The 23,598-nt window shown below is 42.7% G+C and overlaps 2 protein-coding genes across 6 annotated transcripts in view; both read left to right on the top strand.

The window, feature by feature from the left end:
• Positions 1-7,109, top strand: part of fbrs (fibrosin) — a 33,596-nt gene extending 26,487 nt beyond the window's left edge. For 4 of the 5 annotated variants that reach the window (XM_034106717.1, XM_034106716.1, XM_034106714.1 and 1 more), the window contains 2 exons: positions 1,839-2,052; positions 3,619-7,109. In XM_034106717.1, coding sequence (XP_033962608.1) covers positions 1,839-2,052; positions 3,619-5,407 — 2,003 coding nt within the window. In that variant the 3' untranslated portion in view covers positions 5,408-7,109. The remainder of the gene's footprint in view (positions 1-1,838; positions 2,053-3,618) is intronic. The other variant, XM_034106715.1, reaches the window with a different exon arrangement.
• Positions 7,110-8,312: 1,203 nt separating this feature from the next.
• srcap (Snf2-related CREBBP activator protein) overlaps positions 8,313-23,598 on the top strand; it is a 42,644-nt gene continuing 27,358 nt past the window's right edge. Inside the window, exons 1-14 of the mRNA XM_071206819.1 lie at positions 8,313-8,542; positions 9,973-10,049; positions 10,539-13,345; positions 14,833-15,102; positions 16,506-16,691; positions 16,803-16,943; positions 17,640-17,844; positions 18,840-19,009; positions 19,580-19,673; positions 19,790-19,879; positions 20,667-20,840; positions 20,988-21,211; positions 21,620-21,797; positions 21,946-22,082. Of these exons, the coding sequence (XP_071062920.1) occupies positions 10,778-13,345; positions 14,833-15,102; positions 16,506-16,691; positions 16,803-16,943; positions 17,640-17,844; positions 18,840-19,009; positions 19,580-19,673; positions 19,790-19,879; positions 20,667-20,840; positions 20,988-21,211; positions 21,620-21,797; positions 21,946-22,082 (4,437 nt within the window). The 5' untranslated portion in view covers positions 8,313-8,542; positions 9,973-10,049; positions 10,539-10,777. The remainder of the gene's footprint in view (positions 8,543-9,972; positions 10,050-10,538; positions 13,346-14,832; positions 15,103-16,505; positions 16,692-16,802; positions 16,944-17,639; positions 17,845-18,839; positions 19,010-19,579; positions 19,674-19,789; positions 19,880-20,666; positions 20,841-20,987; positions 21,212-21,619; positions 21,798-21,945; positions 22,083-23,598) is intronic.

Raw genomic sequence — 23,598 nt, 5'->3', positions numbered from 1 at the left:
ACAGCCCCAAAGCATGATGTTTCCACCCCCATGTTTCACAGTAGGTATGGTGTTCTTTGGATGCAACTCAGCATTCTTTCTCCTCCAAACACGTCTAGTTGAGTTTTTACCAAAAAGTTCTATTTTGGTTTCATCTGACCATATGACATTCTCCCAATCCTCTTCTGGATCATCTAAATGCTCTCTAGCAAACTTCAGACGGGCCTGGACATGTACTGGCTTAAGCAGGGGGACACGTCTGGCACTGCAGGATTTGAGTCCCGGGCGGTGTAGTGTGTTACTGATGGTAGCCTTTGTTACTTTGGTCCCAGCTCTCTGCAGGTCATTGACTAGGTCCCCCCGTGTGATTTTGGGATTTTTGCTCACCGTTCTTGTGATCATTTTGACCCCACGGGGTGAGATCTTGCGTGGAGCCCCAGATCGAGGGAGATTATCAGTGGTCTTGTATGTCTTCCATTTTCTAATAATTGCTCCCACAGTTGATTTCTTCACAACAAGCTGCTTACCTATTGCAGATTCAGTCTTCCCAGCCTGGTGCAGGTCTACAATTTCGTTTCTGGTGTCCTTTGACAGCTCTTTGGTCTTGGCCATAGTGGAGTGTGACTGTTTGAGGTTGTGGACAGGTGTCTTTTATACTGATAACGAGTTCAAACAGGTGCCATTAATACAGTTCACGAGTGGAGGACAGAGGAGGCTCTTAAAGAAGTTACAGGTCTGTGAGAGCCATAAATCTTGTTTGTTTGTAGGTGACCAAATACTTATTTTACCGAGGAATTTACCAATTCATTCATTAAAAATCCTACAATGTGATTTCCTGGATTCTTTCCCCCCCATTCTGTCTCTCATAGTTTAAGTGTACCTAGGATGAAAATTACAGGCCTCTCATCATATTAAGTGGGAGAACTTGCACAATTGACTAAATACTTTTTTGCCCCACCGTATACCCTGTACTAGTTTCCCTGTATGATAGTTCATTCACTTATTTGTTTAAGTTTTGCAGTGGCCTCCATAAAGGATTCTACAAAAATTGGCAATCCTTGTAGTAGAATTCCTTGAATTAAAATATCATTTTGGAAATAAAGATCATATATAAATATGGTTATGGTTAACATATAAGGAAAATGTTTTGGAGAACGGGAATATTGATGAAACATCTACAATAAAATAATTTAAGTAAGAAAAATATTATCAAGCATGTATTTCAAATGCAACCAAACGGTTTCTTTTTAAATGTACACAAGCAAACCCACGGTTGGTAAAAAAAAATTGAAAATATTTTAAAACTTTTGCTGGCTTCATTGTTGCATATTTTCCTTGGAAAATGTCTCTTAAATGCACTGGCTAAAAATGTTCTTAAAATTGACATGCAAGCAGCTCATCCTATTATATGAAGTATAAAAGTACTTCTGGATATCAGGAGTTAATCAAATAAGAATTAACATACTGTATATCGTATTTATTTGTTTCTATTTTTTGGCCGTTCAATTTACACCTTTGTGTTTTACGTTGTGCCACGGCCACAAACACAACATGCATGTAGATGTGAACGTTTTAAATTATGAGTGAAGAAGATGGAAAGCTTGCAATTTGAAATTGTCTGAAAGCTTTTTTTACTCGCAGACTGAAATAAATTCCAATCAATCAACACATTTTTGTCCATGCTTTTTTTATTTTTACTTGAAAGGACAGAGCCTGTTGTAAGCATGCACATTTCATTTCCAGAAGTTTGCAATTGCAGTCTGTAAATATTTTTATTTGAAAGATTGATTGTAGAAAATGGTGTACGTTGCTTCTATGCTGTTTTTATTTGCCTAACGGGTTTAACTGGTCCGCTGCAGGATCTGTGTTTGGCCCTAAAGATTCACCAGCTAACGTGGTCGGAAGTTTGCCCCCCCCCAACCATCACGACCCATGGAACCGTCTGCACGGGGGTCCGCCTGGGTTCGCACCCGGCCCCAGTTGGGCTAAAGGGCCGGACAAGCGGGACGAGAGGGATCGAGCGAAGGACGTGGAGAGGAGAGACAGCCCTCACATCAAGGACGAAAAGGACAGGTATGTTATGCAGCAGATTTCAATACTGGCTTTAAATATAATTGTTTTGACATGTGGTGGGATGAGTTGGCTTTAAGAATCAACCAGTAGCGAGTCGTGACTTTTCTACCTAGACCCTTTGACCCCCCTTCCCTCGAAAAAAGAAGAGTTATTACGTCACAGCGTATAATTCAGCGGAATATCAAAACAACGGCCCAGGGTGCATAACGCATCAATGACAGCGACCCTCTACCACACAAAACAACACCATTTATATAAACACCTATCATGACAGGGCACCCACAGCCAAGTAGCAATTAAAAATGAATTCAGTCGGCACGGCGGCCCACATTGAAAATGACTTAGGCCTACCTTTGATGATCAAATCACTGAAACACAAAGTCCATCCTCCTGTCCTTCTGGATGAAGCACTTGATGGCGGGTCATGCAGCTGATCCTTTGCCACTCCAGTTTATCATTGTAACTCAATCTTGAAAATGACTCGGTTATTAATTTCGCAACGATGTCATCACTATCACTGAAGTGAGCCATCATGAACGAACTTATGCTAATCATAAATCTATCGATCATAAATCTATCGATTAGATTTATGATTAGAAAATTATAAAAGTAGGGTAGACATGTGGATATTATCCGGCTGAACAAAACGTGCATTTATCTAACAGGTTCGTTTTCCACAGACCTTATTTCCAGCTATTTTCCAAAACCCTATGGAGAGGGTCTTCACAGTAACTCGCAGAGACGGCATTTAACCCTTCACATTCCAACAGAAACTGAACAGGCAGATTCGAAGGATTTATTTCTTTGGAAATGTTATTTTAAATACAATTAAATCAAGTTATTTTGGTAAAACTAATGAAAAATATGAAGAAAATATATTAAAAAAATATATATTAAAAATAAATAGTTTTTTTTAATGTTTTCAAATATGATATTTTAGAATATCTTAGGCCCTCAGAGAGGGGCTAGAGGGCCCTGGTGGCTCGTCATTGGAATCAACATTACCTCATGCATTACCTCCCAGTGAGATAGGGACCCATCAGACAGTTTTGGAGTTGTTTCTAACTTTACCTTTTTGCAAAAGATGATAGTGGAATTTTTTTTATAAATGTAGCATGAGATCCAGGAGTAATAAAGAAAGAGAACATTTCTATACATACACTTTTTTCTTTTACATATTAAGAATAAGGTTTAAACACGTTTAAGAATTAATCAAAACTCGAAATTCACAATATTTTGACCCTATATATTTCTTGTTTTTGAGACATTATTCTTGAAAAGCAACATTTAATAAATATCCCACATTTTTTCTAATTCATTCTTATGCCTGGTCCTTATGCTCTTCGATACAAAATAGATTGAACAAATCACAATCTAACAAATATTCTCTCCGGTTCAATTGTTATCATAGCTGCCAGTTAATTCTGCACAGTAAATCCATAATTTATGTTCTGAAATTGCATTTATAATTACCGTTCAGTTCACTAGTAAAACATTTATTTTAAGTGATGAATAGAAGGCTTGGTATGAATGATAGATGCACATTTTTCCCATTATGTTTTGCAGAGACAATATGCTGTATGGCCGACAACCTGTGAGAATGTCTCCAGTTGGCCCTCCCTTGAAGCCCCGCAGTAGCACCCCAGTCTCCCATATAAACGGCCACAGCAGCACCTTGGGGGGCAGCACGGGGCCCATCGAGGACCTGACCCGCAGCTTAAGCAGAGACAGAGACCGCGAACGAGACAGAGACCGCGAGCGAGACAGAGAGGGCGACAAGAGGCCGCAGCCCACAGTGTCTTCACGGGGCCCTCCTTCATCTTTAGTAGCAGACAGGGACAGACCACGCTCTTCCTCATCTTCTGTGCTCACCACTCCCCCGCCCTCCAACCGCTCAGCCCAATCTCCTCTGGACCTTTACCCCCGCCCAATGGCCCCGACAGGACACGGCCTCCACAACGACCCCTCACACTCCCAAAGAGACGGTAACCTCCCTTCTTCCTCCGCAGCCTCTGTCACTTCTTTGTCTCAGGCCAAGAAGTCTGACCGAACCACGACCCCCGTGTCTAAACCTCCGCTGCTCCTCCCGCCTGTTAAAGTCAAAGAGGAGCGGAAAGAGGAGCCGGAGCATATCCCCATCACGCTGCCTCCCCCAGCACCCAACAACAGCTTCGAACGCCCCAACAGCCATCCACACCACCACCGCTCCGGTACCCCTTCCTCTTCCTCTATGTCACTGACTCCCACTCCCGGTGTTCCTCTCATGTCACACGCTCATGCTCAAAACGCTGCTGCTGCTGCTGCTGCACACCACCACCACCACCACCAACAACAACAACAACAGCAACAGCAGCAGCAGCAGCAGCAGCAGCAGCAGCAGCAGCAGCAGCAGCAGCAGCAACAACAACAACAACAGCAGCAACAGCAGCAGCACCAACAGCACCAACAGCACCAACAACACCAACAACACCAACAACAACAACAGCAACACCAACAACACCAACAGCAACAGCACCAGCACCACCTCTCCCTGCTGGACCGCTCCAGGGCCATCGAGGCGTACCTGGGAAGCACAGGGGCTGCAGGTTTGGTGATGGGTCCAGGAGGAGAGCGTTTCCACCACGGCCCTGCACAAGGGCCGCAGGGGCCCCACAGTTTCACCTGGGATCCCTGGAGGGAGCTGGCTGCTCAGCAGCAGCATCAGCACCGCAGGGAGGCCATGGCTCTCCGAGCAGATCCTCACCTCGCCCTGCGAAACGATCCACACCTGGCCCGGCTGCTCCAGCATCAGCGCCTTATGGAAGCCGCTGCAGCCAACTCTCAGCACCCTCAGACGTCTACCTCTTCTGCCCCCAACTCGGCTGTCCGCCAGGAGTTCGGCCTCATGGCGCATCACTTTGAGCGCCCTCATCACCTCGGACACCCGGGAGGAGGGCTGATCGACGAGGACCAGCGCACCCAGATCCTGAGGGAAGACTTTGAGAGGGCCCGCTACTTTGGTATGCACCCGCATATGCCCCCTGGCGCTCACCTCTCAGGCCCCTCACACGCTGTCGCCGCTGCTCACCTGGAGCAGCTCCACTCCGGCCTTCTCTCCCACTCGCTCCCCCACGGAGCCTCTCACGCTTCCCAGCACCACGCCGGCCTCTTCGCCCGTCTTGGCCAGCTGAACCAGCACCACGTGCCCAACGGCATCCTGACAAAGACCCCTGCGGGCTTGGTGGGAGCTCTGGCGGTGGGGGCGCCGCCTCCGCTTATTCCGTCCATGACCAGCCGCTCGTCCACGCCTCCCCGGAGACTCGGGCCGGGGGAGCTGGCTCTGTACAGCATCCACAAAGACGGAGAGTCCAGATAGTACAGAGACAACACTGGAGGACATTAAGGGAAATGTCAGGATCACTGTGCTGCTCTCTACCTGCCCCCTTTACCTCTTGCAGACTACTAACCCTCGCTGTTACACAACCAAACCAGCTCCAGTCTGCCCAACAAAGGGTAACCACGCGTGCTTTTCATTATGATAATATGTCTCCTTGCTTCCCTCACGGGTTGTAGCTCCTCTCAGCTTGTATCTGAGAGAGAGTAGTGAGGAGCCAAAGCTTCCAAATGAGAAACCTCGTCAGTTACTGGAGGTGTGGGATTTATTAAAAATACAGGATAGGATACACCTGTGTTTCCTTGCATCCAGAAGCCTCCTAGCTTCTTGTCTCTTCAAGGTGCATTTAAAGGATTGAAAGATCTTCCATGATGGCGGGGTGGCTGACAGGTTCCAGGTCACGGGAGAATAGAGGAGGCGAGGAAGCATATGTTGGCGTAATGAAAAGCAACCCCGTGGCTGGCTGGAGGTGATGAAAATGAGGGAAATGCAAGGCTTTTAAGACTTTTTTGGAAATATGCGCAATGGTTCTATCAGTGCAATTCAAAGGTACATGGTTTCTGTGCATCCTTGGTGTATTTTTATTTTATACTGCCTGTTGGTTATTACAGTACTCAATTTAATAAGCTGTAGGAAGAGGAAGAGAACAGCTTTTTCTTTCATTTGTCAGGTGATCCATGCTGTTTCAGCAAGCCTTTTTCTGGGTTGGATTGGAAATGACTTCCAGAGGGATGCACACTGTGAAAACATGCAAAGGTTCATCCTCAGCTTCTCATGGGATATTATTATTATTATTATTATTATTATTATTATAAAGCCTTCCTCTTCATAATTCAACCCTGGTTATGTATTGTAGATGATGGGGAAACCCTGGCAAAGGGGTCCTTTCTGTACTGATGAGACCATTTTCAATGAAGATTGGTATAAATCGCACCTCCTGCTTTACCCAAAAATCTAACCTCTCGGCTTCAATGATGAGATTCAACCTATTTTTGGCTTTTTTTGTTTTGTTTTGTTATCAAAGGTTGAATGGTGAAATGACCTGTGCTACACTGTGAGTGAACACAGCGTTTTAGAGCTTCCTGTAACTGTTTCCCACTCTCCTCTTGACTATATGAGCAGGACCAGAATATAGTAGTCTAGAGAAATTGCCTTTGTAATTATTATTATTATTAACATTAATTATCTTCTATAATAATAAATATATTCACTGTTATGTTATTTGTCTTTGTTTCGGGTATCAACCAGTACTCTCTCCCCCCCCCAGGCAGTTTCAAATCATGCAGAAGACAAAAAGGCTTGCGTCACAGAAAACTGTTAAACGCTTGTGAACATTAAGCCGTCTCCATTCACAACCTCTGGCCTCTTCAAGGATCTCATCGACGACTTTAATAAACTGAGAGGGAGGTTTGCCTGTGTGTTATATCCATTTTGGGACTATGGGAGCCTTGTACAGTGAACTGTCGAGTTGTTTCACCAATACAAATAAGTTATATACATGGATAAGTGGGACATCTGCTGAAGAACTGAAAAAAATATAAGGACTTGTGTCAAACGACAACTAGACAGTGGGTATCCTGAGAGGGAAAAGACTGGGTCGATTATTTTAATATGACCATTTTATACCTTTCAAACCCCTCCCCTAGAGACCACAAAGATTAATTATTAAATGAATTGTTGTTTACTCTGTTGTGTGGGTCTTTTCTTCAGTTTGTTCATGCCTGATTTACCTGGTGAGTGTTTTTTCTTAAATAAGAACAGTGACAATACCCTGATGTATAGATAGTCTCAGAGAAGAACTCAAATCTACACATTTACATTTCAAAAAGGAAATTCTGAAGCACCATTCACTATTAATCCTGCATTTTAAGGGAATAAGCAGGAAATGACTCGCCTATATACTACTTGTTGGGGGAATCTAACTACACTAAGTATTAATTTCTGCTCGACTACATGTATATGAGAGCTTTAGTTGCCTAACAAATTCATATTTTTGCATTTAAAACCTTTTTATAAAATGTTTTCATATCAATTAAGCTCCCCTATAGTTTAAACATAACAAATGATAAATTAATTATCAGGGAATAAAATTAATTTGAGACTATTTTGGAAAACCATTTAATGTTACCCGCTTCACATTCGTGATATGCTGCTTTTCCTTTTATATTATAATAAAGGTAGCCTAATGTATTATTAATATTTTTGAGGTTTGACCATATCACGGTTGGTGAAACCAAATGTTTTTAAGGGGACACTTTAGGAACTGGGTAATTTAAGACACAATTTTCTAATTATCATCAGCCTATTTTTAAGAACCCAAACAATCCATTAATGGAGAAAAATATGTCAACAGGTTAATCCAAAATGAATAATATATAAAATAATAAATAGGCTAATTGTATTAAGACGTTAAAAGTTATAAATGACCTCTGCTACGAAATACTGCTTTTAAAGTATGAGTAATAATAATCTAACATAACAGTCACAGGGGAAATTTGTATGGTTATTTTTTCATCCATTATACTTTAAAATGTTTTTATTTTTCAAAAAGAAAAATATTTTATTCAAGAATTCTTTCTCCAACACTGCTAGTTGATTCATTCTCTTTTGATCACGCAAGGATCAAACTGCAAACACCTTTGTTATATCTAAATATAATATCCGAATGGGACGTATTATAATTGTTTTACTGTGAATCAACACCGTCATGATTATATAATGTAAGCGCCTTTTTAAACAAAGGTAAGCAGTTGGAAAAACCGATTATTTACAATAATCCATCAAGCTTGCTTCTGAAAACGAGTTTTTATGACAAATTTCAAGTGCCGCGCTTAACAAAATCTCGCGAGATTTTCCTATGTTCTGTACTTTGTCAGCAGCAGCGGTCTTCCACCATTTCGCTGCGTAAAGTCTCCTCCCCGCGACCGCTACATTCTGCGCCGAAACCCAGAGTCTCTCGCGGTCCGTATTTTAACTTCTTCCCACAGACCTAGTGGTACCTCGTTGGGTACCGGGAGACAGATTGGATTACTGACATCAAGGATTGAGTGTGATTTTACCCGGATGACGACTCCTTCAACGAGAATTTAGTAAAAGAAAATTGGTCGGAAATTTCAGGTAGGTGGGAACTTAAGATGGCGGCCTTAGGAGAGGGAGGGGGGCAAGGAGGAAGTAATGGGGGAATTGAAGGGGGGCTCTGACTAACGAAAGGACACAATCAGAATGCAATTTATTTGTCAGTATTTTGAACATACGTCGTTGAAATGCATTGGCACTGAATTCAAATCGAGGTCGGAGATTGAAATAAAACCAAACAGCACTGAATAAATTCAATTTCAAACGAAATTAGCTCTTTATACACATAATTTCCTCAGTGTCGCTTCTTAAGAGCCTGTCGTTGTACCCTAAGGGTCCCCCCAAATCCCCCGTATAATCATTGCAAAATGTATATGGAACTTTTTATAATATAGTTTTTTCGCTCTTTTTTTATATTCACACAAAGTAATTTGTATTGGTGTGTGAACCCAAATAATTTTAACGTATTTATTATCTTGGAAACAAGATTTGACCCCACACAATGACGTCACGAGTGATTGTCCCCCTAGCTCTGTATAGTAGTGCATGCTGAAGAAGCGGGTTTTAATGCGACTTTTCAGATGTTTTTGCCTCATAGCGAAGTAACTTAAGCTAATGTGTCGGTATAAACAGGCTTCTTTTGATGGCTGGAGCATTACATAACTGCGGGTGGGGAAGATGGAGCGCCTGCGCATTAAATGAACGCACCCTTAGTAAACTCTTGTACCTTGCTAGTTAGCTTCCCCTTTTAGTGCCACCCAAGCAGTGTGTTATTGTGGAAAGCTAACATTAGCCAGCTAACCATACTAGCCAAACCGGCTGGCGTAAACGTTTAACTACTAGAATGCGTGACTTTTATGAATCACACGGTTCCCAGCGTTTTGGTATTATTACCACACGGGAATCTTCTTTTCATCTCATGAACACATAACTACTAAATACAAATGTCCTTTATTATGGTACTTAATCATCTGAAAGTTAATGCAGCTACAACTAGCACCACCATGAATTACATTTACATTCAAGAGAGCATATAAATGAATGAGTGGAGGCCCGCGCTTGGTCACCGGCTTTTAGCCTGAGAGCGCGTGCTGCAGGATTCCTATCTTCCTGTGGGCGACTGCAGCAAATGCAATAGCTGTAGCTAACGGAGCTACTCGTTTAGCCCGTTCAGCGCCGCTGACTCACTTATAGTATTGTATTACTGCTGCAAAATGCCAAATATACCAACTACAGTCCTAGCAGTTGGCTAGCCAAAGCTATCCGAGTGTTGCTGTTGCTGCTCTCATGACGTGACATGTTACCCAGCGTCCCACACACTGTGCTATTTGTGTTCACTCAATTCAGACCTGAACATTAAATAAATAAATCCAGCTACGTTACAGTTTTGAATTGCGAAGTGGAGAGGGATGCAGTCGCTCGTTTGATTTGAATTAGAAAGTTGACATTTGTCTCTATTCCTTCTTCCTCAGAATATGTCGAGGGGACCCTAATTTCAGCATCCTGGAAGTAGAAAGCACTGAAGATCTGTGTCTCACACCACAGACAGGTGAGAAGTTGTTGCTTTGAAGCTGTACTTTCTCTAGTCAGATATTCTTTTTTTGTAGAAAAGAGTCCTGACTAATTGGATTTAGATGAGAGCATTGCCGCTTTGCTTTTTTTTTTTATGCAATGAGAATACAATGACCTGTACTTAAATAAACAAACAATAGCTTGGCACAGTTAACAAAGAACACAGACTCGGGTACTAAAAACATAATAAAATTCATACATACATAATATGCCATCCCTAAAACCATCAACAATACCTGAAGCTAATGTTGATGGTTTTGAGCATGGCTTACCATAGGTTTCCTGATTTCACTTGATATATATTCAAGTTTTGCTGGCTGCAGGACAAATATCCCTTGGGAACAATAATATAAGATCTACAAAAGAGATATTTTCTATTTGTTGAGTTATTTTTTTCCATGTCTCTCTTTATATTTTCAGCATTTGTATCACCAGACACCTTTTTAACAATCTCTATCTCCCACAGGTGCAGTGTGTAGCCGGGGCAGCACAGAGAAAGCAAGCTCTGGGGAGGAGGCGGTGCGGCAGGGTGCCTCTCCGGCTGTGGATGTGCAGGGTGGTAACCCTCAGGCTGCACAGAATGTGGCTGGGGAGTCACCTCAGCATGCCCCGCAGCCGGTCGCAGCTGCCCCCCGCCCAGTCCCTCCGTTCACCAATCTGTCCACTTTGCCACTGCCAGAGAGCAACGACTCAACATTCCTCGGCATGGAGAGCACCCGTCAGACCATCTTGCCGGAGACACTCCCGATCACCAGCGTCTCCGAAGAAGTCCCAGCTGGGGATAGTGTTGTCGGAGTTTCGAGATCCTTGCCAACATCCCTCAACGCGGACTGTAGTTCCTCCGCTGAGATGCAAGGGCTTTCAGCTCCCCTTTCTCCCCCTCTCGTCCCAGAAACACAAATTGACAGCACAGTGCAAGAGTTGCAATACGGGTCAAAAACTGATAAAGAGAAAAGCCACACAAATAGTCAGACAAATCAAGTGCAGCCGCCTAGAGAAGCTGCTGGACTTGTGGTTATCACAGGGACAAAGGAAAAACAGTCCATCACATTGGAATATAAACCAGAGACTGGAACAAAAGTGGAACTTTGCGGAAAAGAGCACACAGGTGGAAATATTCTTCTCCGACCCAAATCTCAAATCTGTTTCCGAGCCCCAGTTCCCTCTGTCTCACAATCGAGTGTTGTTATTAAAGTCCAAGACACCACAGAACACAGGGCTATGGTCCTGGACTCGGAAACATCTACAATCCCTTTACCCCCATCTGGAAACGGTGGGATTAAACAAAGTGACTTGTCAAAAACACAACCTAAAATCACCACAGAGCTCTCAGCTGATGCCGGAGAAATGCAGAAAGCTAATTCTTTGGAATCAGTTGAGATGTCTGAGCCTGTCAAAGAGCTTGTTGACACTTCTCACAACGAGAGACAACCTCCCTCTGCTGCAATACTTGGGACCAACATCCAGAGGAGCTGCGATCCACTCGTAGGAGAGCAGGCGGAGAGTAGCATGAAGGAAGACCAAACTGACACCTCCTCATCTGACATCACAATGCTGCCAGAGTGCTCTTTCTCACAGGAGAGTTACTCGAAACCCTCTACTGCACCCCCTCTGTTTGTCTCAGTGCAGACGGAGCCGGTTGTTGAATCGGAAACATCTCACCCCTGTGAACAAGAGACGCCACTAACTGCCGAGCTTGTGCATTCAGCCGAGGCTCAAGAAATCGTTGTGGTCAGGGAGGAAGCTCACATCAGCGAGGACTGGACTAACATGCACCTGAATCAGAGTTACCTCCTGCAGAGAGAAGATGGCAGCATCTGTGAAGCTGCCATTGTAAACCAGCTGAGTTCTGGGGAACCAAAGCTGTATGGAGAAAGTGTTCAAGCAAACATCGAGATGGACTCGCAGCCTGTGGAAGTGTACGAGTTTTGCACCCTCGTGGAGGAGGTAGCGGAGGAAGTATGTGCCAGCAGCAGCGCACTGGTACCCCACTCTCCAGGATACGAGGTGAACTTATTCAACGCGTTACTCGAACACTCTGTGGACCTTGAACCAGCAATTCACACACTTAATGAAAGTGAACCTGTCATTATTTCCCAGGAGCCTTCAGCATCGCATGATGCAAATCAGATGCAGGCAAACCTTAATTCCCATAGTTTGTCCATACAAAACACTGGGGCAGCTGCTGTCGTCAGGCAGCATTTGGTATTGGATGCTAACCAAGCTGTTCAAGTGGCTAACTCAAGTGAGGTTAGTTTAGTTGAAGTAGCTGCTGACTCATTCACTGTTGAACAGACAGACACTGGCCAACAAACACCTTGCTCACAGGTCAATGAGGCAATATCAGACCAAACAGAGTTGGGTGATTCTCCTGCAATTCAAACGACTCTCCTTAAACAGGAAGCAGAAGCAACAGCTGGTGCACTGTCTTTCATAGCCCCCTCTCTAAATCAGACTGTAAGTGCTACAAAGCGTGAGGCCTGTGTTTCTTCACATGAAGAGACCAAAGAAACCCCCCCTGCTTTGACTGAGACTCCATCACAGAAAATCCAGAATGTTGCTGTGCCCACAGAAACCAAACCAGAGGCTTTCTGCACCACTCGCATCTCTGGTACTATAAATCCAAAGCTGCTCCGTCTTAAACCGGGAGAAACTCCTCTCCTGAAGCATCCACCCTCCCTTTTGGCACGGCTGTCCAAGCAACAGAATGCGGATGGCAAGCTGGCAGTGAATGCCCACAGCTCTGAGGAGTGCCTTGCCCAAACTGTCTCTGACTCTTTATGTGCGCCTGTGGCTCTTGGCGTCCAGAAAGATCAGATGCAGTGCTCTGACAATACAATTTCTGTGTCAGCAGCCCCGCCTGTCAAGGTACAGCAGCCTACTACGGGTGGTATCTCACTTCAACCTGTCCAGACTGCATCTGTCACAACCTCAACAAGCAAATCTGACAAAGAGGCCTTAAATGTTACTGAAACTACAAGTGAAGAGTCCCAAGACGTTGTCACTCCTACTACGTCTAACGCCCTTTACATGCTCTCAGCACCAGTGGAAAGGGAAGATGAAGCATCTACCGGTCTCAATGATCCCCCCAAACAGGACTCCCTCCATGTGGAGGAAGAGAGTGAAGACATGGAGCCGGACGAACCAACGGACGAAACCGAGGCTCAGGAGGACGCCTCAGGGCAGGTCAGCAGCCCAGAAGAAGGAAGTGACGAAGAACCAGACTGCGACAAAACGGAAGGCGGAATGAACACCCCCAGCTCTCCAAACAAGGTATTTTCATGAAGAAATTATTTGTCCTTGAATGTCACAGTGGGAAAGTTGTGTCAGCCTTGATTTAACAAGGACTCAGCTGAAATGAAAACAAGTTGAGTTTGTATCTAGGCATCTATTACATTGTGATAAAGATGAGGCGGAAATGTGTTTATTAGCTCCTCCCTGGGGTATGTCATTGTTTCAGACAATGTTGTCCTTTCCAATCTGAATGATGTGCCACACTAGAGGTAAAGAGCTATTCTCACTATGTATTGTGAGGAACACTCTTTTTACTACATATAACACAATGATATATTTAAGCTGTGGTGATGTTCCGCAGGTGTATGACTGTTTGGTTATTGTGTACTATTTACTTGTTTTATCTATGCTTAATTTAAATGAAAGTAATATTTGTCATAAACACCATCATTATTATGCTCCTGTAATTCAAATCAGGTTTGAAGCATGCTTGTCTTAAGATGGCATAATTCTATACATCCTTCTGCATGTTGGTACATGTTTTATATCACTCATGTGTGTTATTTAGTGATTTATTTATTTTAAGTTGGCCGCATGCTAAGCCATGTGTGTTATCCAGCATGGACAGAGCAGCACAGACTGAAAGGCTATATTCCTGAAGGTAAGTGGTGGCTGTCAGACAACCACATGGGTTCCTTTCACACAGGATACTCAGCAGCGCTTCCTAGTCAGGCGCTGTCACTGCTAATGCCAAGGAGCACTTTGACTTCTTCTATTTGATGATTGTTACTCTGCATGAGGCAAACGCTGACTAAAAAGTCACTAATGGCTAGTTTATAAAGTGGTGCCGTGATGACATGTTTTTGTAGACCGACCAGGAAGTCAACATCGCAAGGGCTCTTTCCACAAAAAGCAGGGAGGGATATATGTTTTTGGATTTTGGAATTTTGAAAATGTTTCTGAAGCTGACACGTTTTCTTCAACAGGATAATCTTCACATATTACCACCACTTTATGATTTTTGAAGCAAATATGCAATTGCCAAGAGCTAATTTTAGGTTTTTAACAAACTACATGATGGTTGCCTGACTCCACGTCACCACTGCTAAGCTAAAGGCTGCTAATGTTCAGTCACCTGTTAGCAACTGCTGCTTTTATGACTAACAGAAGTCATAATTGGGGTTTTTACTGGCATAGTTTATGTCATGGAACAAAAAGTTTGTTTGTTTGTAGCCTTTATTTAACCAGGTGAAAGCCCCTTGAGATCAAAAGATCTCTTTTTCAAGGGTGACCTGCAAAAAAGTGAAAGTCTCTTTAGCTTGTGAGAGACCTTATTTCAGGGATCTAATCAAAAACACGTTTAGGAATCATTCCTGCACCACTTTATGGTTCTGGAGCATGTCAGGATTTGCTTACTATAAATGCTTGTTACCCAATTCATGCATGTGGCTTTTTTCTTAGTGAACTTTACTGCTTTCACCTTTGGAAATAATTTCCTCTTGTGCTTCCTTATCCTTAACCTTCAGGTACGCCAGTGGATAGCAGACAGGGTCACAGAAAATTCATCTCCCGTTTCACCCTCCACCTCGTCTTCTTACCCGGGTCCCTCACCCTCCAGTGATTGGTCGAACCTACAACGGGACAAGTCTTCACCTCTCCGGGGTCCTCATGGGAAGTTTGTGTCTCCCATTTCTACTGGCGGAAGATGCAGTTCCTCCTCTTCCCCACCTGAACAGGTCACTCCTCAGCGCCCCCGCGGAGAGCGTCACACGGACATGGCAGAGCTGGCCAAACATGTAAGTGATCCATAACTTGCCCTATGACACGCTGTAATGACTTTTTTCTTTTGAAGAAGCAAGACTACATTGGCTTAGGGGAACTTACAATAGTTGTTTAATCAGAAATACAAAATAAAAAAATGTCTTACGTTTCCACAGGTGGTTTAAGGTGTCATTCATTAAGTTTACCTGCAAAAGAATAATTCACTAGCAAATATGACCATCTGTTCGGATAGCCAGAATATTTATTTGTAGCGTTTGCTGACATTGGAGTACATTTTGATAGGCAGCATTGAGAATTCAAGTCTCAATAGGAGTTTCTGTGCGGTTTGCAACACCCAATCCTCTTGCCTGCTCTGTGCAATGAGCAAAATTCTACTAGACAAGAATGTGTGGAGTCTGTTCTCGTGCAGAGCAGCCATTAAAGGAGTAGCTCAAAGAACACAGTTTTGCAAAATTGCGACAACAAGCGTATTAGAGTAGCAACATGACGGCAGTTAGAAAAGGATGGACTTTCAAGTTATTTGAAGGGTGTATGCGTACCATGGGTTTGACATTATTTGCAGAATGAACTGTTACATCCTAAAATAAATATAAGTGGAACAATCTCTTTGATTAGCCATTCAAACGGCTTGGGAGTAACATTGTCTTTTTTGGAATAAGGGCAATCAAAGGATGGAATCATTAATATGAACAGCTGGGGAAAAATCCAAAAAGCACAATGGACATTGATTGCTGTGGTTATAAAGGAATACTGTAAGCTTTTTCACATTTATATATTTTTTTGATGTCATGATAAGGGCTTTGAGATTGAATAACTGGAGAGTGAAAGAAATGATGAAAAGACTTTAAACTCCCAACCTGCAAAGTTGAAGGCTCCCTGTTTCTTTGTAATTCCTGATTCGCCCACTTATACACATTTCTCTTTGATGTTGTTACTTTGCCTGCACTCTTCTGGATTATACTTGAGAGCTGTGTAGAAGTCTGCAATGAATAATCACAAAGTCTGGAAGACACAACCACTACCACCATTTACCCACAAATCATCTGTACAGCTGCAGACCAGAAGAACATCTTCTGAGGCGATGCAGGGTTGATTTGTATTCAAAACAGTCTTTTCATTGAGGAAAACAGTATCTCTGTTTCGAACCATTCACGTATTTAGTCCCCTGAAATGTTTAGTAAAACATTCTGAAATGTATGCGAGCTGCTCAAATTTGAAGCATGTTCTGTTCAGATTGAGTACTGTACAAGAATGACATGAATTTGCGTAGCTGACCTTACTGGTGAAATGGTTTTTGTTGTGGTAAAAACAGTCATTTGCAAAATAGCGTCCTGGTTACCAGTTTCTGTAACATTGTTGCAGCACTCTGATGTGTTTGCAGGACTTACTGAGAGGTTTGGCCTTTGTGTGTCCGTAGGAAGCAGACATCGAGCATCGGACCCAGTCACTGAAGCGGGAGGGCTTCTGGTCAATGAAGCGTCTCACCCGCCTGACGGAGCCGCCACGACCCAAAGTTCACTGGGACTACCTGTGTGAGGAGATGCAGTGGCTCTCTGCAGACTTCGCTCAGGAGAGGCGCTGGAAGAGAGGAGTGGCTAGAAAGGTAGGTTGAGTGTTTTTGTTCCCAGAAATGTTAGTGTTTCACAAGCTTTATTAAAATAATAAGTATATCGTATATGTGTTTTTAAGTTGTGTTATTTTGTCACGTTATTAGGTGGTCCGAATGGTGATGAAATACCACGAGGAGCTGAGGCAAAAAGAAGAAAAAGCCAAGCGAGACGAGCACTCTAAGATCAGAAGAGTCGCCTCTTCTATCGCCAAGGAGGTCCGGGCTTTCTGGAGCAGTGTGGAGAAGGTACAGAGGAGAAAAAAACAAGCAAACAAAACATTCTGCTCAGCTGTGGAATTAGAAGATCTAGTGTTTGAATGTTTTTGTCACAGAAAGAAAATGCACTTGTAGGAAAATAGAATACATATTAACTATTTAAAAAAAGATTTTGCATCAAAATAAATTATTAACTTTAAGGCATAAATTAAAAATGCTAACTGAAAATATAGTCTGTAGAAGAAGTCTTTTCAAACCTACTCTTTTTTTACTTGGCATACAATTATAGGCAACTCTTTCATTATTGCTTTACAAATAAAATACATTCCTTTGCATTTCTTATGTTAGTAAGATTAGGCGCTTTCACACCAAGTACTTTGCCGTACTTAGTTCCCAGTACTTAGTTCATCAGAACTCTTTAGTTCTGATGAACTAAAGAGCAGATCGCGTTCACACCGGAATAAGTTCCCGGGGAAGGATTAGGCAAATGAAGCCGCTGACGTCACTTCTTCTTCTGCTTTGGGTTTACTGGCAGGCCGCAAACAACTTCACGGCGTATACTGCCGCCCGAAGTCCCCGGCCGGATGATTTTAGACAATTTAAAATTATTTGTGTGCTTCCTAATCTAGGCAAAATTAAGTTTTCTTAATTTAGTCAAGAATTGGTCACGGCTAATTAAAGTAAAAGTCACCCCTTGTTAAGAGTACTTCTGTTTTGTCCATAAAGGTGGTTCAGTACAAGCAGCAGTCCAGACTGGAGGAGAAGAGGAAGAAGGCTTTGGACCTTCAGCTGGACTTCATTGTCGGACAGACGGAGAAATACTCGGACCTCCTCAGCCAGTCGCTCGCACCCACCGGACCTGCCGAAGATGAACCTGAGCCTGTCACAGAGACTCCCCCAAAACCTGCGACACCTGCCGCGGATGAGGAGGGTGAGAAAGCGTTTTTTTATTAAAGAAATTCCCTGCCCCTCATAAAAAAAGCTCACTGTCTCCATGTTAAAGCACTGAGTGGGTTCAGAGTTGAATCATTGGTTCAGACGGTGACGTTGTCATAGCTACACACAAATGATTCAATCTTTTTAAAGGCACACAAAGGTAAAATGTTTCATGGAGACAAAAAGCTGTCAAGGACATTGCATCTCTGAGAGACTTGTTCTGTGCAAATCCAACGTGATGAGCTCGAATGTAATAGCAGTGAGGATGTTGAGGTTAATATTCGTCAGTGCAGTAAAACGCTTCTTGGCACATCTCCAGTGCACCTTACTGAGCACGGCTTGTGAACCGTCAAGCTAGAGACTTGTCAGACCTGTCAGACTAGTCTGCTGCACCGTGTTATCAATGGCACTTGATTCTTTAAGCAAGCCAGACTTAAGTGTAAGGCTTTGTTCAGTCAGAGGAAGGACAAACGTGCCAATCCCTAAAGGAATGATTACCCACACCATGTTTCCTTGACTTCCTGAATAAAACTTTGTTCTTGAATGACTTCACTATTCCTACTGTGTAAACCACTTCCTAAAAAAACGTGCCTGGTTGGGCAGGCACACTTGGCTTCCTCAGATTCCTTGTTGACCATGGAGGCATGTGAGAAAAAACATGGTATTATTAGAGAATTCAGGTTGCCTAAGGGATAGTTGGTGATCCTGTCTTTTAAAGATATTGCAATGTTTTGGTGGTATTAAAATGAAATGACATTAAACAATCTCAAGCTTAACGAACCCAGGTTTAATATTCCACTTATCGACTGTCTGAACCATATTACTTCCTGAAGCCATAATAAGGAAGCATTTATTGGCTTTGGAAATGGATGTACTAAATGGTCTAGATACATTATACATCTCTTTTTTTTTTTTTTTCTTAGAGGTGTGAACAATAATCAGAATAACTATTTTTTTTCCTTACAAAACCGTTCTTGTTTCTTGGTGCAGACAGAGACTTTGAACCTCCCTGTGAGGAAGAGGATGATGAACAGACCTTAGATGTGGAGGAGCAGCAGGAGGGCAATGATGCTGAGAGCCATCGGAGGGAGATTGAACTGCTGAAGGAGGAGGGCATGCTGCCCCTGGACCAGTTACTCAGCACCATCAAACTGGCTCAGGTACAGCCACTAAAGGGATTGGACCTGAATTATTGTCAAATGGCATAAGATCACTGAACAGTTATATTTTGGTCCCAAGCTCTTCAATTCAAACATTGACATACCTATAGGGTTCATCTTTTCTGTCCATTAATGGCTGATCATTACGTTTAGAAATGTATAATCTAAATAAAACCTAATCCTAGTGCTACAACATGTAAATGACTTCATTCCATCATAAGATTCAACTGAACACACACCTAATACACACATTGCATTTATTCTAATACACGCTCTTATTATCCTAATACACACTCTTTAAAAAATAGCAACAATCAAACTTCAGGGCATTCCAGATGGGCTCATCTGTTCCCCTTGAAATAATGATTTTAGGATATTTTATTTAACTGGGATTGATGCTCAAAACATGACTGATCATTTATTTACAATTGCTAACTGAAAATCGCCCTCTATTTTGTGGAACGTTAACAAAATTGCCTGAAAAGTACTGTTGTTGTTGTTTTTTTATTGGGTGCCTTTATACAGATCAAATGTGTTTGCATTTAATTGAATCACTGAATCGTTACATAGGAGTCGGTCTCAGATGGAGAATGCTCTGATGAAAGCTCTTCATCAAAGGTGAAGGAAGAGGAAGATGGTGAATTCACTGCCAATGAAGAGGATGGTAAGACGGATCTCATTATAAGATGCGGGGAAAAGATGCACACGTATTTAGTTGAATGACCTGACATTTGTCTATTATTGATGTAATACTGGTTTACTCTGTCTTCCCATTTTCAGCTAAGGATGAGGAGGACACCATAGATGACCAGGAGAAGGTGGAGGGAGATGTGAACCATGCAGAGGAACTTGATGACTTGGCCAGAGAAGGTACTTGGCATGAAATGGCAATGGGAGTTGCTCACGTTGAATAGCCTATTGTAGATACTTTGTGTAATCGTTTATACATTTTGTTTAATTCCTCTCATCTTTGTTGAAGAGCTTCCTTTTCCTGATAAGGTGTGTATAGGAATAAACGTACTCAACTTCTAATCTCTTCAAGAATTTATGTAATGGTTAGGCGAGCAATTATGACAAAAAAAACAATCTGGTTTCCTCTTGAATGTTTTAGATTACAAAATCTGAATGGCAATGGCACGCCGAACCAATGGGAGAGATGCCAACAAAAACTAGTTTGGGTCAATATCACCATACAACATATAAAAATGTAGGGCATAAAGTATTTTGACACGATATTTATGGTTTCTAGTATTATTTTTTTTATTTAGCTGAAAATAACACAGATGACACTTATCTCCATTCACAAAAAAAAACGACCTAAACATGACCGATTAAATAAACATATTCTGTGTATGCTCATATGTACACTGGCGGCAAAGGTCATTTCAGGATTGATTAACACTCCCATGCAGTTTGGGTAAACGACACATTTTTAATATAGGTGAAAACATATATAAAGTTGGGTATATTTAGAATTATAAGTGCAGAATTCTAGTTTGACAAAAATTGATCCTTAAACCTCTCCTTGCAGTGTTGTTGCCCTTCTTCAAACTGCTGTGTATTGTGTATATGCCATTTCATTCACACTAAGCCATGCCCTGTTTAAAAACCATGAGCAGTAAACACCCGCCCTGACATATCTCTGCTTCCCTTGTAGGTGAAATGAGCGTCGAGGAGCTGCTGGAGAAGTACAAAGGAGCGTATGCATCAGACTTTGAGGCTCCGTCTGGATCTGGTTCTAAAGAGAGTTCTGATTCGGAGGTGTCTGGGGATGAGGAGGAGGAGACTGAAGAAGATGAGAGTGATGTGGAAAGCAACTCTTCCTCTTCAGGTATTAACCACTCACAAAGATTCTCAAATAATCTTGTATACATCGTTTATTTGACCCAATATTATTATTATTATTCTTTGTTTGCTGCTTTTAAACTACTCAAATTAAATATTAAATGAGTAACTCTTTCAAATGTGCTTTTTTCAGATTCAGCAGGAGAAAGCAGGGAAGATGATGACAGTGAGAAAGAAGAAGAGGGGAGTGAGGAAGAAGAAGATGATGGCTGTGAAGATGAAGGGATGGAGGTTTTGCTGAAGGAGGGAGACAACAGCCCACCTTCTTCCAGCTCACGACCAAAGAAAGAGATCAGCCACATCGCTGCCACTGCAGAGAGCCTGCAGCCTAAGGGCTACACTTTGGCTACTGCAAAGGTCAGCCTGAAATATTCAAGTGTTGTTCTTTTTAATGACAAAAGAAAATGTTATATCTTTTATATTAGAAGAATAGGGCTGCAAGTAATGATTTTATTCATTTTGACATGTTTTCTTTTCAATTGTTTGGCCTGTAAAATGCCCTAAAATATTGAACATTTCCATCCAGTTCCTGGTCGCCGAGGGTTAGGTCTTTTAAATGTCTCGTTTTGAAAGTCCAAAACCCAAATGTATACATTTTTAATATAATTCCAAACAGACTGAAAACAGCTTTTTCTTCCATTTCTGCATGAAATATGTCTTTATTAGTCAACTTGAGAAACACTCTAATAGTCTAAGCTCGGTTTGCTTGTTTTGTGTCCTATGCAGTTCTGCCCTCTAATTTTCTCATCTTCTTTCCAATGAAAGGTCAAGACCCCCATCCCCTTCTTGCTTCATGGAACGTTACGAGAATACCAACACATTGGACTTGACTGGCTGGTCACCATGTACGAGAAAAAACTCAACGGCATTCTGGCTGATGAGATGGGACTGGGCAAGACTATCCAGACCATCGCGCTGCTGGCTCACCTCGCCCTTGAAAAAAGTAACCAAACTGCTCCTGATGCTTTAGCACTATTTATACAAATGGCAGTTTAATCGTGTAATTCATCTGGAGTGCTACTCATATTTTGTAAGCTAAATTAAGTTCTTCTTTTACGTTCAACTGTTGATTTCATTGGACTTGTGTTCAGGTAACTGGGGGCCTCACCTCATCATCGTCCCCACCAGTGTGATGTTGAACTGGGAAATGGAGCTAAAACGATGGTGTCCTGGATTTAAAATCCTCACATACTTTGGCAGCCAAAAGGAGAGAAAGCTGAAGAGACAGGTAAAGAGTTAACATCACAGTTGGCCTCTCCTCTTTAACTGAACGATGGTTATTATGCTCGCCAGTGGGTGAAAGCCAACCCCAGAATCTCTTTGCTTCACAAAGCATGATTTTGGCCATACCTCCAGAATTCATATGCTAATTATGACAATTTCACACACATTAATAATGGGGTTAAGCAGGGTTCGTACGGTCATTGAAAACCTGGAAAAGTCATGGAAATTCAAAATGCAAATTCCAGGCCCTGGAAAAGTTATGGAAAACAATATTTTTCCCAAAGTTTTGGAAAAGTCATGGAAATGTAACTAAAGTTGCGTCAAATATAATTTACATTTTATCTAATCGCCGAAATAATCTGCGGTCGCGAGCTGTTATGTGCCATCATGACGCGCATGGTGTTATTTTTTAATATATGAAGCGCGAGCTGTGTGCTCGAGTCTTCCTGCCTCTCGGCTGAACTCTGCTGCTCCGGGATGAGGGTCAGCTACATTATCTACGGTGCGTTCGTTGACGCAGCAACCACTGTAAGTTATATTCTTGTTTAATTAGACTTCTCTGTTTCATTTATTCTACTCTGTATAATTGTTCTGTAGTTATTGTAGCTAAAACGGCGCTTTTGAGAGATTTTAAATCTCAGATCTGCTCAACTGAACCTGTTACACATGTCTCAGTGGGCACTCAAGCCTGCATTACAATATAGGCAGGGCCACTCTGCTGTCGCCCATCAGCTGTAGAGAGTTAACTAATTAGAGGGGCGTGAGTCACGAGGGTGGCAAAGAGGAGGCAAATCCTACTCTGATTGAGCTAATTACAGCTGGTGTCTTATTTTCTTTTCTTTAGTTTTCTAGCCCCTCATGCTATAATCATGTGTATTTTCTCCATTCCTGTTCATGTGTCTTCTCGCAATTATCACTGGCCCCGTGTATCTCCTAATCGATATAACCGGCCTGCTCTCGTCTATCCCACATGCTCCACTGAGATCCAACATCTAGTTTCAGGCGGCCTGTGGAACTGCCAGTCAGCTGTTCCTAAGGCTGACTTCATCTCTGGCTACGCCTCCCTGCAGACCCTGGATTTCCTTGCTCTCACTGAGACCTGGATTATTCCATTCAACACATCCACCCCAGCAGCTCTCTCCACAGCATATTCCTTCTCCCATACACCCAGACCCACTGGCAGAGGAGGTGGCACTGGTCTCCTGCTCTCTCCCAAATGGAGCTTTTCCCTCTTCAAGCTACCTAACTTCACTCCTTCCACCTTTGAATTCCATGCCGTCACAGTAACCCATCCTATACAATTAACCATTGTTGTTCTCTACCGTCCACCAGGCGCCTTGGGGGACTTTTTGGAGGAATTAGATAATCTCCTCTCACACATCCCTGAAACTGGCCCTCCCGCTGTACTTCTCGGAGACTTCAACCTCCAGATGGGGAAGATAGACGAACTAACATCTCTGTTAATCGCCTTTGCTTTCTCACTGTCTCTGTCCCCACCAACTCATAAAGCTGGCAATGTC

The sequence above is a fragment of the Pseudochaenichthys georgianus genome, chromosome 19 (assembly GCF_902827115.2).
Source record: "Pseudochaenichthys georgianus chromosome 19, fPseGeo1.2, whole genome shotgun sequence".
Classification (NCBI taxonomy): Eukaryota; Metazoa; Chordata; class Actinopteri; order Perciformes; family Channichthyidae; genus Pseudochaenichthys; species Pseudochaenichthys georgianus.
The sequence above is the reverse complement of the archived record's forward strand: the minus strand, read 5'-3'. Positions and strand labels throughout refer to the sequence as shown.